The 14,992-nt window shown below is 47.9% G+C and overlaps 2 protein-coding genes across 5 annotated transcripts; both read right to left on the bottom strand.

Annotated features, from left to right (window-relative positions):
- Positions 1–133: 133 nt before the first annotated feature.
- On the bottom strand, positions 134–4,768 carry LOC136959051 (major facilitator superfamily domain-containing protein 12-like). Its single transcript, XM_067253257.1, has 10 exons — positions 4,052–4,768; positions 3,506–3,716; positions 3,225–3,357; positions 2,886–3,089; positions 2,153–2,245; positions 1,845–1,937; positions 1,424–1,594; positions 1,147–1,241; positions 915–1,045; positions 134–829 (listed from the first exon to the last, which is right to left on the bottom strand). The coding sequence occupies exons 1-10, from the start codon at positions 4,317–4,319 to the stop codon at positions 750–752; spliced, it is 1,479 nt and encodes a 492-aa protein (XP_067109358.1). The 5' UTR covers positions 4,320–4,768; the 3' UTR covers positions 134–749.
- Positions 4,769–6,432: 1,664 nt separating this feature from the next.
- LOC136958709 (casein kinase I-like) lies at positions 6,433–13,985 on the bottom strand. 4 transcript variants are annotated; one of them, XM_067252785.1, is made up of 13 exons: positions 13,883–13,985; positions 11,495–12,510; positions 11,093–11,162; positions 10,843–10,991; positions 10,510–10,744; positions 10,282–10,367; positions 9,608–9,692; positions 9,368–9,516; positions 8,973–9,056; positions 8,590–8,688; positions 7,944–8,050; positions 7,588–7,675; positions 6,433–6,964 (listed from the first exon to the last, which is right to left on the bottom strand). In XM_067252785.1, the coding sequence occupies exons 2-12, from the start codon at positions 11,726–11,728 to the stop codon at positions 7,624–7,626; spliced, it is 1,350 nt and encodes a 449-aa protein (XP_067108886.1). In that variant the 5' UTR covers positions 11,729–12,510; positions 13,883–13,985; the 3' UTR covers positions 6,433–6,964; positions 7,588–7,623. The 4 variants fall into 4 exon arrangements, with proteins under 4 accessions (XP_067108886.1, XP_067108887.1, XP_067108888.1 ...); XM_067252786.1 differs by having other exon boundaries at positions 9,368–9,513; XM_067252787.1 differs by lacking the exon at positions 8,590–8,688.
- Between the last annotated feature and the right edge of the window lie 1,007 nt (positions 13,986–14,992).

Below are 14,992 nucleotides of genomic sequence, written 5' to 3'. Positions count from 1 at the left end.
TCTGGTTCTACTAGTCTACTAGTATTGAGAATCATTAAGTATATAATTTGAGAAAAACAATAGGCACTTGACAAGACAGGGTCAACAAGAAATAAAGGTTTGTTGAACAAGAACGACACATGCGTTAAAAAATCCGGGGTATAAGGTGTATTGTGCAATATAACAATGGTCCACAAATACAGAAAGACAACGATACAAAAATATATTAAAACAATAAAAACATGCTTTTTTTCTCCAGAGGGCACAGAGTTGAGAATTTCTTAACACCAAGACTGGATTCCTGTCAGTTAGTCCACCCAGAAAACACGAGCCTTCCCTTCAGCGAAATATCCCTTTTTAGTAAAACACTTAATTAAAGGCTCCCTTTTTATAAAAATGGGTGTGTATAGATATATAATCTCCCTTATTCATTCATTAAAAAATAAAACAATCAGAGCATTAAAAACAAATAGTTTGATTGAAGCAGACATAAGCCTCTAATGATCATCTGAACTGATTCTAGTTTGTAAGTTTGGAACTCAGACAAGCAGATGACAGCAGCTTCTAGTACAGATGAGTTGTAGTTTCTATCTATAATGTGCGGATCCTTTACCTTCTCCTGCAGTATCTAGTGTTCACCTGACGGGCCTGCTTGTCCCTCTCCTCCCAGGTACTGAGGAGTTTAGAGGTAGTTTGACTGACTGCATATCCGTAGAGGTTGGGGTTTAGTGGTCAGGGGTTTAGTGGTTTAGTGGTTTAAGGGTCAGGGTTTAGTTGACCCCTTCCTGGTCACAGCTGTTATCTGAGGGGTCCAGACCGTCCCCCATCAACCCTGAGACTGACGGAGCACCTGCAACACACACACACAATTTAAACAACAACATCAACACATCTAATCAAGTGTTTGAAGTTGTTGTCGGTTGTGTCATACTCACGCTGGGTTATCCCGATTGGCCAGATCATAAGAGTGCAGAGTCCCAGTGTGGCTGCAAAGGCCACGCCCCCTGTGACGATGACCATGATGTGGTGGTAGAACCACACACACGCCGCACAGCACAACTGCGTGCTGCCCAGGGAGACAGATCAAACACATATGAGTGCTGCACAGGTAGTCAAAACACAGAACACACCCAGAGCCTGTCCTGTCCCATCCCCAGTAGGACTCACTGGCAGGGGTGCATGGCCTGGATCATCATGACAGCAACTCCATTGGCCACCTTGTCAGTGAAACTCATGGCCCCGTAGACGAACGCTCCGCTTTGCTGCAGGACACACACACTCGTCACTTCAGGAAACATAGCGGGCATGCAGCCCACCTCGTACACACACACACAACCCCTGACCTGTCTAACCTTGACCCCTGACCCTCAACCCACCACAAGTTCTCACCTGCTCCACTCACACACTCACTCCTTCGCTCTCTCTCGCACACACACAAACTAACCGTCTGTTCACCAATGAGGTCGGCCGTCATGGATAGTGACATCACCAAGATGGTGGCTGACCCCGCCCCCAGCAGGATGGCAGCCCCGTAGATCTGCTGACCCATGTTTGTGTCCAGGATCACCCAATAGGAGAAGGCCAGCACCAGCAGGATGCCCACAAAGTAGGTCAGCTGCCAATGAAACGAGAAAGACAGGGGAGATGCATGAGCCGTGTCAGGTGGCCTGGGGCTGAGTGTTCCTCTGTCACATGATGCCAAGCTGTCTGGAGGTGGAAGTGAGTATCTAGGTCTTATTTTTGAATTTGTGTCTGTGTGTGACAGGGTGTGTGTGTGTGAGACAGTGCGAGACAGTGTGTGTGTGTGTGTGCGAGACAGTGTGTGTGTGAGAGTGTGTGTGCGAGACAGTGTGGGTGAGACTCACACATTTGCCAATGAGCTTGCTGAGTGGCTTCATGATGAAGGAAGAGATGAAGCCACTGATGTACATCACCAGGGGAATAGTAGCAATGTATTTCTGAGGAGAAAGAGAGGTGATCACACAACATCGTGTGAGTGTGTGTGAGTGTGGGGGTGAGTTACCTTGGGCAGCATCAGAGAGTTGGTGAGTATGTGAGTTAGAGGTGAGCGGTATACCGGTATGAACGCGAATACCGGTATTGCGTTGTGCCATGATATGGATTTTGCCATATCATGGATATCACCATACTGCCCAGCCCTAGCGTGAGTTACCTTGGGCAGCATCAGTGAGTTGGTGAGGTACATAGAGATGTACGTCTGGGACAGGTTGACAATGAGCCTGGTGGTCATGTAGAGAAAAGCCACCTGGAGAGGAAGGAAGTCAGGATCAGGCTAACAGGATGCACCATGTTAGTGCTCAGCTAACAGGAAGTTAGGGTAACAGGAAGTTTGGCTTTCTTGGTGTTGCGGTCTGGATTTTTTATTTTGTTCTCAACCCAGATAAAATCCAATCAGAGATACACTGTCTAACTTGTACAATAGGAACTAGTTATCTTTAATCTACATTTTTTATTTTTTTTTATTCACACTGATTATTTTTGCATACGTAAGTAAATGTTTTGATTACCATAGCAATGAATATGAAAAAACATCATTACGATAGTAATAATGCTCTTTTAATAGATAGAATAACAAAATAATAAACTAATCTAGCATAATAAATACATTTAATATCATAATAAAATCTCCACAATAATACTGGTAGTTACTCCAGCCTATGTAATTTTCTGTTACAGACCGACCCAGCCCCACATTAAAGAAAGGAAAATTATATGGACCTAGCAGAAAAAGTTTGAGGACCCCTGCTCTACACAGTGTAGCTAGTTATCTTTACTCTACATAGTGTAGCCAAACAGCTAATCTTGCTTGATGGCTTGTCTGGTTAGCTAGCAGGGATTACCTGGTTATGCTAGCTAGTTTTACCTGGTTGTCTAGAAGGTGTTACCTGGTAGAAGGAGGGCTGTTTCAGCCAGCAGCTCCATCGGAGCAGAGCCTTGGGGGGATGCTGGGGAGCATGGATAAGTGGCCGGCGCTCTCCCTCCTCCTCCTCCTCCTCCTTCCCCTCTCCAGCTCTCCTCTTCTCTCGCGTGCCGAGGTGGAACACAAGAGAGAAGAGAGCTCCGATCCCCAGGACGATCAGGCTCAGGTTCTACAGATCACAAAACACACAGAAGAGTGAGGTTCTAGAACACACAGCAGAGGTGAGGTTCTAGAACACACAGCACTCGTAAGTTCTACAGCCCTCACCCTGAGGCATGGTGGCTGTCTGGCCACACCCACTCACCCTGAACACGGGGATGTCTATTGGTCCGAGGGCATCGCTGATGGAGGGGTCTCCTTCCTGTCCAGGCTGGAAGTGGAAGAGCAGGTAGGCCACGGCGAACACAATGATGTTGGCCACCACCGTGAAGGCATACCTGCAGCAGAGGACACCTACCTGTTAGCATGTTAGCATGGAGGACTGTCACAGCAAACAGGTAAGTGTGTATGTGTGGCAGTATTTGTTTGTGAGTATTTGTGTGTGTGTGTGGGTGAGTGAGTATTTATGAGTGTGTGGGTGTTCACCTGTAAGCAGTGAGCTCCACCTTGGCATGTTCACAGGACACCAGCTCAGGTATGAGAGACAGGTGAGAGATCTGCGTCGCCGCCCAGCCGAACTGGAACACCACGATGAAGGGGATGAAGTAGATTAGGCCCACCCAATCCGGGGTCGAGAGGTCACAGCCCAGACACTGGTTAAAGATGAAGGGGAAGGACAGCAAAACACTGACCGTACCTGGAACACACACAGAGGGGGGGGGGGGCAGCGAGGGTTTCTGTTCTCACTCTCAAAAATTGAAAATGCATTTATTTTTTATCAACTTAAAAAAAAAATCACACACAATTTTTTTTTCAACCTGTCAAAACGTTTTGGGGGAACTTACACACACACCAAGCTCAAATTACAACTTTTTAAAACAAGCACACATCAAATCCAGGACGGTGATTTCCTAGTAAAATAACTTCCTCATAAGCACTTCTTGATACAAATAATTCTAGTGTGTAACATGATACTGCATTACATTTCACTGTCACTTTATGCTCTGAATAGATACAGTGTAATGTACTCACCGACCAGGTGCCACGACTTTCTCTTCCCGTATGACCCGCAGCCCGGGGTTCGGTCCGATTCGTAACCGATAAGAGGCGTGCACACCCCGTCTGCTATCTGGCCGGCTAACAGCAGGACACCGGCGCTGGTGTTGGGGAACCCCAGCACGGAGTGATAGTAAACTAACAGGTAGGTAAACCACATAGATGCACACAGGTCGTTTAGAAAGTGTCCCGCGGCGTAGCTGATACGCCTGCAGAACGGTAAAGACCGTTCCGTGTCTGACATGTTGCTAAATTATGCCCAACTGAGTAGCCTACCAATGTCAAAACAGTCGCTGACCGCAAAACAAATTCTCTTTCAATTCCTCTTTCAATCCCATGTAGGCGGCTCCAAACAACTGATAGCGAAACCAAGCTAGCAAACTAAAGCCACTCTGGTTCTGTTCTGCCAGAAGGCAAGTCCCAGCAAAGAATGTTTCTCCCCTTTTGTCGACTTAACTAGTCATCTTTCCAGTCATCTGATTAATGTCTTACTGAGGCAATAAAACCTTTTTTTTTTTTAAACCTATTAAACAGGATTCGGGGAAGCACAGGTTGTTCGGGAGTTCCCCGTTCCAGCGGCATCAGGACACGTTTCCTAACATCTGTCCCCGAGCCAGGTTGCGACCGAATGACATCCTCCCACCTTTAATTAAAGATCTCATCCTCCCAGTGTGTCCCCCATGTCTTGCCGGTCCCACGTTACCAAACAGTTATGTGAACAACAATAATGGCTGACAGTAACAAGAAAAAACAAATGGACCAATAGCAGGCGTTGTGTGCGACTCTCACGTGATGACTTGATGACTACACATTTTTTCAGAGCCTGTGAGGAACGTTTCTCGGGTCGGTGGGGGAGAGGGAGGGGAGCGGATGAGCGAAAGGGAGGAGGGCCCGGTCAGCTGTGTGGTCCAGACCCTTTACACTGAAGCCCCGCCAACAAGGTTGTAACAAAGTTGTAATATTTTATTCACTCAAGAACAAGAAGTTGGTTTTGTGTAATGCATTGCCGTAACTGATTGTGGAGTGATTCGGGATTATCAGAGCCAGACAAACATTCTCAACACAGAAAAAAAACTGTAATGTTCAGAAACAGTAACACAAATGCAGGTCCACTCACTCGGTAGGCTACTCAAGAAAGCAAGTAAACAACATTTGATCACTGCATGTGTTATGATATTACACATTTACATCAGTTAGTTTCAGGAATCCCTGATTTTTGTCTATTAGCTGTTTAGAAAGGTTCAAAGGTGCAGACGAATATTCCGTTCAGCGTTTGTTTACGAAATGTTATTATTGGTTCCCATATTTAATTAGATGCCGCTGATTGGTCATCGGGGAGGCAGGGCTAACCCATGATCTCGATCAGTTGGCACAGTGAACAATGCTAGCAGAATGTTGGATTTAGAAAAACACGTATTGTGTTTTTGTCTTTTCATGTTGTTACCTCAGAACAATACACGAGCAGTTGGACACATCAGTTTGATATCCATGATTTGAAACCAGATTTAAAATAGTAGCCTAAGCTACATTAAGCATTGCCGTAAGTAGGCCTACGCACTTGTAGGCCTATGTATACAAATATTTTTTTAAACCCCATTAATCTCAATGAATTACAGGTTGTGAATTCACAATTTCAGTAGGCCTACTGGACATTTCCGTTAATTTGGGCACCCTGTAAAATGAACACCTTAGGGAATACAAGTCGATGAATAAACCAGTGAGTAGAAAGGGATAATGAGCAGAAACAATGTCAGGACACTAAGAGGTCGTTAAAACGGGCTAGCGTGCGAACGTCGTGATCACCGATGGTTAATGTTTGATTTCATGAAACGTTGACACAGCGCTTCTCTCATTTGCCAAATCGCCTCTCCTTACTAAATTTAGTCAATTATAAGGCCAGAACACAGGTACGCCTACCCATTTCAGTTGAACGATTCGTTCACGTGTGGTTCTAAAACCGAGCCCACTTCTCATCAACACATTACTTTCTCCCGCGACTCAGTTTAATTTAATCTTACTAACTCCGCGGTTGAACACATTCAACAACCGCACGCATCTCGTTGCCACTGGAAAAATTGGTTATATAATATTATGCTGTGCACTGATAGGAGTCAGAATACCACGTTTCATTTCAGTGATCTCATCAACTAACAAGTGACATCTCAAGGCAGGCACTCTCCATTGTCGCCCCACTCCCATCCATCAATGATAAATGCATTAGGGGGATGATTGAGTGGATGAAAGAATGAGTGGGTGACGGTGAATGATTAGGTTACAGTGGATGGCTCACCAACACCTCTCAAACTACTAATACCATAACTTTCCAGAAGACAACAATAAAGTAACACTCAAGAAAGAAGGAGGGGGTTTCAAACATCATTTTAAATTACAAAATAAAGGAAAAGCATAGAATTTACATATACATTTTTCTCTGGTTACACTCCTGGTCCAGTTCCCTGGTTCTAGGCCAGTCCCCTGGTTCTCCTGGTTCCTGCATGTGTCTCTCAACACAGCCCAGTTCTTCCTGCTCCACATGGACAGTTCAGTCTTTGTGTGTGTGTGTGTGTGTGTGTGTGTGTGTGTGTGAGTGAGAGCAGGGGCATAGTCCATGGTATAGTCCACAGCCACTACAACCATGTCATAGTTAAGACCTGCGAAGCGTGTGTGTGTGTGTGTGTTCCACAGGCAGGTGTCACATCCCCAGCACTGAGGAGAGGAGAAGCCAGGCAGGACGTCTTTGAGTGTCTCTGTCCCTCAGCCTTCCTCTGGGGGGGGGGGGGGGAGGAGTCCCTTATACACCTCCTCTGCCTCTCCTCCTCTGCCTCCCAGGAAGACACTCCTCCCTCTCCTCATCCTCCTTTCAGGAGTTGCATATGAAGCCTGTCCTTACTGGGAGAGGAGGAAGAGAAACAGGAGAGGGAGAGAAACAGGAGAGGGAGAGAAACAGGAGAGGGAGAGAAACAGGAGAGGGAGAGAAACAGGAGAGGGAGAGAAACAGGAGAGGGAGAGAAACAGGAGAGGGAGAGAAACAGGGAGAGGGAGAGAAACAGGGAGAGGGAGAGAAACAGGAGAGGGAGAGAAACAGGAGAGGGAGAGAAACAGGAGAGGGAGAGAAACAGGAGAGGGAGAGAAACAGGAGAGGGAGAGAAACAGGAGAGGGAGAGAAACAGGAGAGGGAGAGAAACAGGGAGAGGGAGAGAAACAGGGAGAGGTAAACAGAGGGAGAAGTGGAGAGAAGGGGAGGAGAGAGTGAGAGATGGAGATAGAGAAGTAAGAAGAGAGAGTAACAGAAATAAAGAATGAGAACAACAAGTGAAAAACAAGATAATATCATGTATGTTTCGGTGCTTAAGCGTTCATGTTCACGCATTTATGTTTAAGTGTGTATGCCGAAGTTTAAGTGTGATTGCTTCAGGTGTTATGTTTGTCCATGTGCTCAGTGTGTCCATGTGAATGTTTAAGCGTGTGGTTGAGCAGACAGACAGGTGAGCAGACAGACAGGTGAGCAGCACCTGAGCTGGTGCTGAGGAGCATCTTCCTCTTCCTCCTCACTGCCTCTGCAGAGCTTTCCTCTTCCTCCTCTTAAAGAAACAGCAACACCTGAAACACACACACTGCAGGTCAGTGCTCTGCTCAACACTGGGAACACCACCTTCCTTCAGTCCTGTATTCATCTGTAGTTTTCACAATAAAAGCATAACTCAGAATTAGTTTCCAGTCTCTTACACAATAAAAGCTTGTCATACTGTGCCACATATATTCAGGTTCAGGTTCAAACCTAATTGAATTGGACGTTTAAGTGTAAAGGTAGGGAGCAGGGTGTATGATGTCACAGGCGTGCTGTCATGTGATTGGTTGGTCTCCTTACTTGGTGTCATCAGCCACCTCCACCTCAGCTGGGGCCGTGATTGGTGCATTGGAGTGGCCCGCCGTGGGATCATCTGTATTCAGCTCTCCATTGGTCGAGCTCATCACCTGCAAAGGATGATGGGAAGTTGAGTAAAAATATGTTCCAAACCCCGCCCCACCTCACCCTCTCAAACCCCGCCCACCGCCCAACAGGCACTACAGAGAGATCTGAGGGGATAGGACATTTGGCAAGTCCAACTAACCAATCAGAGGGAAGGTTATAGCTGGTGCCACATTGCTGACACCTGACCTATCCAATCAGATGAGGAAAAGTACGAAAGGTTGGCGGGCTGACGGACTGAGTGCATGTGATTTGCTGACGGAAGAGATCCTGTTCCTGACATAGTCACAAACAGACCTCTAGGAAAAACAGGTAGCCAGGCATGCAGATAGGCATGCAAGTAGCCACGGCAAGGCAGAGAAAGGCAGATAGATAGGGTAAGTCAGATAGACAGGTAGGCAGGTAGGGTAGGGCAGGCAGGCAGGGTAGGGCAGACAGGCAGGTAGGCAGGGTAAGGCAGATAGACAGGTAGGCAGGCAGGGTCAGGCAGATAGACAGGCAGGTAGGCAGATAGACAGGCAGGCAGGCAGTGGTCCAGCAGTACCTGAACAGAGCCCCCTAGCCTATCAGCTGTAAGATGTGACCCCAGGAGCTCCCTATTGGTCACTGGAGTAGGCTGGTCACTTCCTTTGGGTTCTGGTGACTAGCTCGATGGAGCAGGAGAGGAGGGAGATAGGAGGGAGATAGGAGAGGAGGAGATAGGAGAGGAGGGAGATAGGAGAGGAGAGGACAGGGAGGGCACAGGAGAGGGAAAGAGATGAGGAATAGAGATGAAGCAGAAACAGAAAAAGACATTAGGAAGAAAGAGTGAGTCAGGTTTAGGGCAGAGCCTTCCATGCAACAGTAGAGACTGGGAGAAGGAGCGTGAGTGCACGAGCATGTGAGTGCACGTGAGGAGTGCATGTGAGACTTCTGGGTTGTGCTCACCTGGTTTTTGGTCTGCTGTTGCGTCTTCTCTCTGGTACTGGACTGCATGGGTGTGTCACCAGCTACTGGACCAATAGGCGTGGGCTGGAAGTGATGTCACAGGAAGTGAGGTCACATGAAGTGGAACTCAGGAATGAACTCGTTTTTTAGTAAAAAAGTAATAATTAGTAGTAATCCTACAGGTTAATACTCAAGCACTTGACTCCGTCAAGTCTTCCTGGTATCACTTTGACCTTTTGAAAGAATCCTCAAAAGGATATTCATGAAAAATCCTCCACCCACAACTTTTCACCAGAAAGCAATTTATTATAATATGAAGGGGCAGCGTGAGGCTGAAACTAGTCGAGTTCAGTAGTGCCATGGTAACCAGCAGGCTACTGGTCTGTGGCACTCACCAGGGTCTTGCCCACCCAGTCGTACTGGTAGTCGAACACGTAGGCGTTCCTGTTGAACAGGTCTGTGAACAGCTTCCTCAGGTAGTCATAGTCCGGCTTCTCAAAGAAGTCCAGCCTCCGCACGTAACGCAGGTAGCTGGCCATCTCTTCTGTACACAACACAGCCATCAAACACACACCCTCACAACAAACAGCCATTATAGGGGGAAAGGTGAGGGGTCACTGGCTGGGGCCACACACCTGGGTAACCCTCACACAGCACCTCTATGGGCGTGGCTCTCTTGGTATCTCCGATCTTCTGGTAACGCTCCTTCAGAGTGTCTGCCTGGAGGAACAGGTGATACAGGGATGGATCAGGTGGAGGAACAGGTGATACAGGGATGGATCAGGTGGAGGAACAGGTGATACAGGGATGGATCAGGTGGAGGAACAGGTGATACAGGAATGGATCAGGTGGAGGAACAGGTGATACAGGGATGGATCAGGTGGAGGAACAGGTGATACAGGGATGGATCAGGTGGAGGAACAGGTGATACAGGAATGGATCAGGTGGAGGAACAGGTGATACAGGGATGGATCAGGTGGAGGAACAGGTGATACAGGGATGGATCAGGTGGAGGAACAGGTGATACAGGAATGGATCAGGTGGAGGAACAGGTGATACAGGGATGGATCAGGTGGAGGAACAGGTGATACAGGGATGGATCAGGTGGAGGAACAGGTGATACAGGAATGGATCAGGTGGAGGAACAGGTGATACAGGGATGGATCAGGTGGAGGAACAGGTGATACAGGGATGGATCAGGTGGAGGAACAGGTGATACAGGGATGGATCAGGTGGAGGAACAGGTGATACAGGGATGGATCAGGTGGAGGAACAGGTGATACAGGTAGTACCGAGTTTGACCTCTCACCTTCAGGCCCTGCCAGGGCAGGCTGCCTCGCAGGAAGTACATGAACATGTGACCCAGAGCTTCCAGGTCATCCCTTCTGCTTTGTTCTACAGGAGCAGAAATAAGAGATGAACAGCAGGGTCAGAGGTCGGGAGGGTCAGAGGTCGGGAGGGTCAGAGGTCGGGAGGGTCAGAGCTCGGGAGGGTCAGAGCTCGGGAGGGTCAGAGCTCGGGAGGGTCAGGGTCGTACCTTTGCCCAGGTGTGTGTTGATGCTCATGTAGCGTGCAGTGCCCGTCAGACTCTTGTGCTCGCGGTACGGGATGTGCTTCTTGGTCTCGGGGTCGATGTACTCCTTGGCCAGGCCGAAATCGATGATGTGGATGATGTTCTGCCTCTTGCTGCCCGGCCGACCAGACAGGAAGTTCTCCGGCTTCACGTCGCGGTAGATCAGACTCCTTGTGTGGGCCACCTCCATCCTGGAGATCTGGGGAGACAGGAGAGAGGTCAGGGGGGAGAGAGAGAGGGGGAAAGAGGACAGGAAGGGGGGTATGCGGGCGCGGGGAGGTGTGGGCAGCAGGGTACCAGCTGGATGGCGATCATGAGGACAGTCTTGAGGCTGAAGGTGCGATCACACAGGTCAAACAGGTCCTCCAGGCTGGGCCCCAGCAGCTCCAGCACCATGGCGTTGTACTTCCCACATGGCCCAAAGTAGTACACCTGGGGCACGCCCTCTGGACACACACACACGCAGTGTTAGTGTGTGTGTGTGCAGTGTTAGTGTGTGTGTGTGTGCATATGCAGTGTCAGTGTGTGTGTCAGTGTGTTTCCTCACCTGATGCCCCCAGCTGCTTATAAAATCGATACTCCAGGTGTAGCTGTGGAGCTCTGGATTTGATTGGCTCCTGGGGAGAAAGTGGACAACATGAGCACCATTGACCCATCACGCTGATTCGTAGCCAGGGCCAATAGGAGTACTGATATTTGGATGTCCACATCCAAATAAACATAAGCCCCTCCCACAAGAACAAAACTACTTTGCATAAACACAGACCGTTCCTTGACTCTGACCACCAAAACACTGTTAGAACTGAACACTTCTGATCCTTGATCTGCTGCTGTACTTTCTACATGCGTGTATAAGTATCTGCTGAATGAATAAAGCTGAACATTGTAAAGCTAAAGTCCAGCTAGACCTACAACACCAGGCCCAGCTGCAGCCAGTCTGGATGCATACCAGTTTGATGGCCACGTATTCGTTGGTGTAGAGGTTCTTCCCCAGGCGAAGCTCTCCGAAGTTCCCACAGCCGATCTTCTTCCCCACACGGAAGTTGGGGCCGACCATGAGCACCCCGGAGTTCCCGGGGCCCCGCCCCCCGTGAGACCTGCTGCTGCCCGTCTTGGCCATCCTCTTCCCCTCCTCCCCCTCGGCCTTCCCCCCTCCTCCTCCCCCTCTCTTGTCAAAGTCCATAAGCTTGTGGTACCCTGGCTTCTCCACTGTTACTCCACCGCCACGCGGTCCTCAGGGACCACTAAGACTCCTACGGGAGGACGGAGACGGCCAGGAGAGACTAGCCGGAGAGGGGAGGGGCAGCCGGAGGCCAGTCAGACAAGACAGGTGTGGCAGACAGACAGGTGTGGCAGACAGACAGGTGTGGCAGACAGACAGGTGTGGCAGACAGACAGACTGTTAACTGAAGCGACAGATCAAATGCAGCTGAGGCCGGCAGAGCACAAAGGAGAGCTGAGCTTCCTGCTGGAGTGTCTCTAAACTAAAGAGTCTCTCTTCAGATGAGCTGGTGTTTCACCAGGTGTGCTGGTCTCTATGTCGCTGTTTGACAATTATGTCAAACGGTCTTGATGGTTGTTCAGGTGATCTCTCTGTGAAAATTTAGGTCTTCTGATGTCTCTCTCTCTCTCTCTCTCTCTCTGTAAGTCTCTCTTTCGTGGTCTCTCTCTTTTCTAGGTCTCTCTCAGTCTGTCTAGGTAAGGCAGTTTCCGGAGGTGTGTTCTGGTCTCACAGCAGCAGCCTGCTTCACCCCAGCTGTGTCCCTGCTTCTCCAGCGAGGTGCTCCACTCAGGCCCGGCAGGCCTCACAAGCCCTCATCCCCTCCTCTCTGCAGTGGCTCTCTCACAGGACACGCTCTACAGAGGGCGTGTCTGGACCTGCGGGGGCGTGTCTGCACCTGCGGGGGCGTGTCCAAACGTCAGGAAGTGTGGGGGTGAGCAGAGGGAGTGTCTCTCACAGGAAACCTGGAGGAAGAAAAGGGGGGAGAGGAAGGACTTGAGGAAATGTAGAGGGAAAGAGGGATTGAGAATGGAGAAAGAGAGAAGGGAAAAGTTCCATAAGCTGCTATTACATCACGTGATATCCTATCCTGTATGTGATTTTGCAATTCTAATGGAGTTCCAAAATATTATCTATAAAACTGGTGCTATGTACACTTAAATATTTGTTTTTCTGTCAAACCCACACATCTACACAGCTTATACCACCACATCCTGTTAAGACAAAAGCATTTTTGCAAGTGAACGCACAGCAGTGAAATAACCAGGCGTTCTTTCACTAGATAACAGCTAGCTATTACCTGCTCACACAAGCCTGACATAGGCCAGTGGTCAACTGCAGAGCACTTCACAAGCAAGTTAGTAGCTAGCTAGAAGTCAACGTAAACTAGGAGAAAACGGTTAAGGCTTTCTCCATATCTGAGAAAAACAGCTAGGCTATTAATAACATCAGCCAGAGACGTTCCAACAAGATGCAGCGAGGCCTACTTATATTCAATTACTTTGCTGGCAAAACAAGTTATGTCGCTTATTTGCTAATGTAGCCATTTCAACTGCATCTCCGTATTAACCACGGTGAACCGTTTGTCGTAGTCAATTAAACACCGCTTCAGCCATGTCAACCCGTTCGGAATTACAGGAACTTGCGAGCCAGCAAACGTTAGCAGAATATTCCCAGCTAGCAGCAAGTTAGCTTACTAAACCTGCTACGTTTCTGTCCAGAGGAGGCCTTAGAGTACACGAATATTACCATCTTGACATCCCAAATATTGACGAGCTGATAACGCAAATGGCAATCCAACCCCAAACAAATACATGACAGTCACCTATTTTTCGAGCTTGCTAGTGCTATATCAATTTCAGTAAGTTACTAGAGCTAATTGAGTTAGTCTAGCTACTGATAGCTTCCTTCCTAGATATCTACTAGCTACCTAGCTAGCTTGCCGGCTAGCATTTACGACAATCTACAAAATGTTACTCAGTTGATGTTTCACGCCAACATAATAAACTATGAGGCTACATTAGATACCGAGGCTGACTACCAAAAACGACATAGCTAGCTAATGTTACATTATTGTTTGAATTAACCAGCCGTCTGGCAGGCAATGTTCTCGATAGCAACAATCTGGGCTAGCTAGCTAGCTAGCTAGGCTTCCTTCGACGAGAAGGGGGGGCTAACCCGTGGTAATCCGCAGCTAACGTTAGCTGCATAGCTTGCTAGTCAACGTTAGCTACGGACAGAAACGACCATAACCAAGAACAAGCCCCGACACAAACAAAACCCACGAACATATAAAAATGAAATAACAAGCGTTGGAGTAATAAATGGATTGCATACTGCTCCGTTTTTCTTTTCCCCTTTTGGTGAAACCACGCCAGTCAGACGAACATTGTTCGCTCGACACGGTTCATCTCCTAGTACTCGCGGTGTTGCTCATTCTGCGTAACTTGCGTTGGGGAATATTCCTGGATGCAGACTCGCACATCTAAGGATACTAGCTAGCTAACTCCGGTTGGGGGGTGGTGGAATAAAGTGCTATAACTAGCTACAACAGCTTGGTCTATTTGGCAGTTTAAAAGAAAACTATTTTCTAAATTCTGATGTCACCATTATCATGGCAAAGACAAACATGTTTTACTGGACACCTGTGTATTTATTCCCCTATATAGCCTATTGTAGATAAAGGCCGTTTTGGGCTGACTGCTGAAGACAAATGTTTATGAGGGTAAATGTTGATGACAGTTGATCCCTTTCTGAAGCATCTTATCCTTGCTTGAATCTGATGTATGAGCGGATGTTATTGGTCAGTTTATCAGAAACTGTATCTGCTGACAAGTCTGACTACTGGACCGTTTTGATATTCAGGACTTCCTGTCAGCCAACCTCTTATTTCCTTTCTACCTGTTTGGCTGGAGGTGCTGCCAGACAACCAGACACACAGGACACACAGAGAGACAGACGTACAGACAGACAGTTAAACAGACAGACATATCCTGAGGGTTAGATTTAGGCTTGACCATGATGCATGTGTTGGTGTTATTCTCCATGCTGCTGGAGCAGGTACCAGGTGCGTATCTACAGCAGGTTGTTTTAGCCTTGACATTTTTATTGTAACGTGTGTGTGTGTGTATGTTCATGTGTGCGTATGCGTGTGTTCATGTGTGTGTGTGTGTGTGTGTGTGTGTAGTAGCCCTTGCAGGAGGTTGTGTCACGAGGGTTTCCTCTGAGGCAGGAGAGAGGCAGGTCTGGGCTGGTGACTCTGTGACTCTGAGGTGTGCATGTTTACATGTTTTCTGTTGGAGCCATAAATGTTCTATATGTTCTATATGCTTAGCGTTTTCTCTAGTATAAGTAATCATGTTCTATAAGTCACTTTTGGGCCTGATCATCAGACCCAGTCCTACCAGACATGACCTCATTGTTATCTTAATATCACTATTGTATCGC

The sequence above is a fragment of the Osmerus mordax genome, chromosome 16 (genome assembly GCF_038355195.1).
Source record: "Osmerus mordax isolate fOsmMor3 chromosome 16, fOsmMor3.pri, whole genome shotgun sequence".
NCBI classification, from domain to species: domain Eukaryota; kingdom Metazoa; phylum Chordata; class Actinopteri; order Osmeriformes; family Osmeridae; genus Osmerus; species Osmerus mordax.
Note: the sequence above shows the minus strand (reverse complement) of the source record. Positions and strands in the feature narration are given on the sequence as shown.

Coding starts and splice junctions, on each gene's coding strand:
- LOC136958709 (XM_067252785.1), bottom strand. CDS start 11,728: ATGGACTTTGACAAGAGAGGGGGAGGAGGAGGGGGGAAGGCCGAGGGG. Junction 10,368..10,509: donor CAACACACACCTGGGCAAAG/GTACGACCCTGA, acceptor CTGCTCCTGTAG/AACAAAGCAGAAGGGATGAC. Junction 9,057..9,367: donor ACTGGGTGGGCAAGACCCTG/GTGAGTGCCACA, acceptor CATCACTTCCAG/CCCACGCCTATTGGTCCAGT.
- LOC136959051 (XM_067253257.1), bottom strand. CDS start 4,319: ATGTCAGACACGGAACGGTCTTTACCGTTCTGCAGGCGTATCAGCTAC. Junction 2,246..2,885: donor AACAGCCCTCCTTCTACCAG/GTAACACCTTCT, acceptor CTTCCTCTCCAG/GTGGCTTTTCTCTACATGAC. Junction 1,046..1,146: donor CAGGCCATGCACCCCTGCCA/GTGAGTCCTACT, acceptor CTCCCTGGGCAG/CACGCAGTTGTGCTGTGCGG.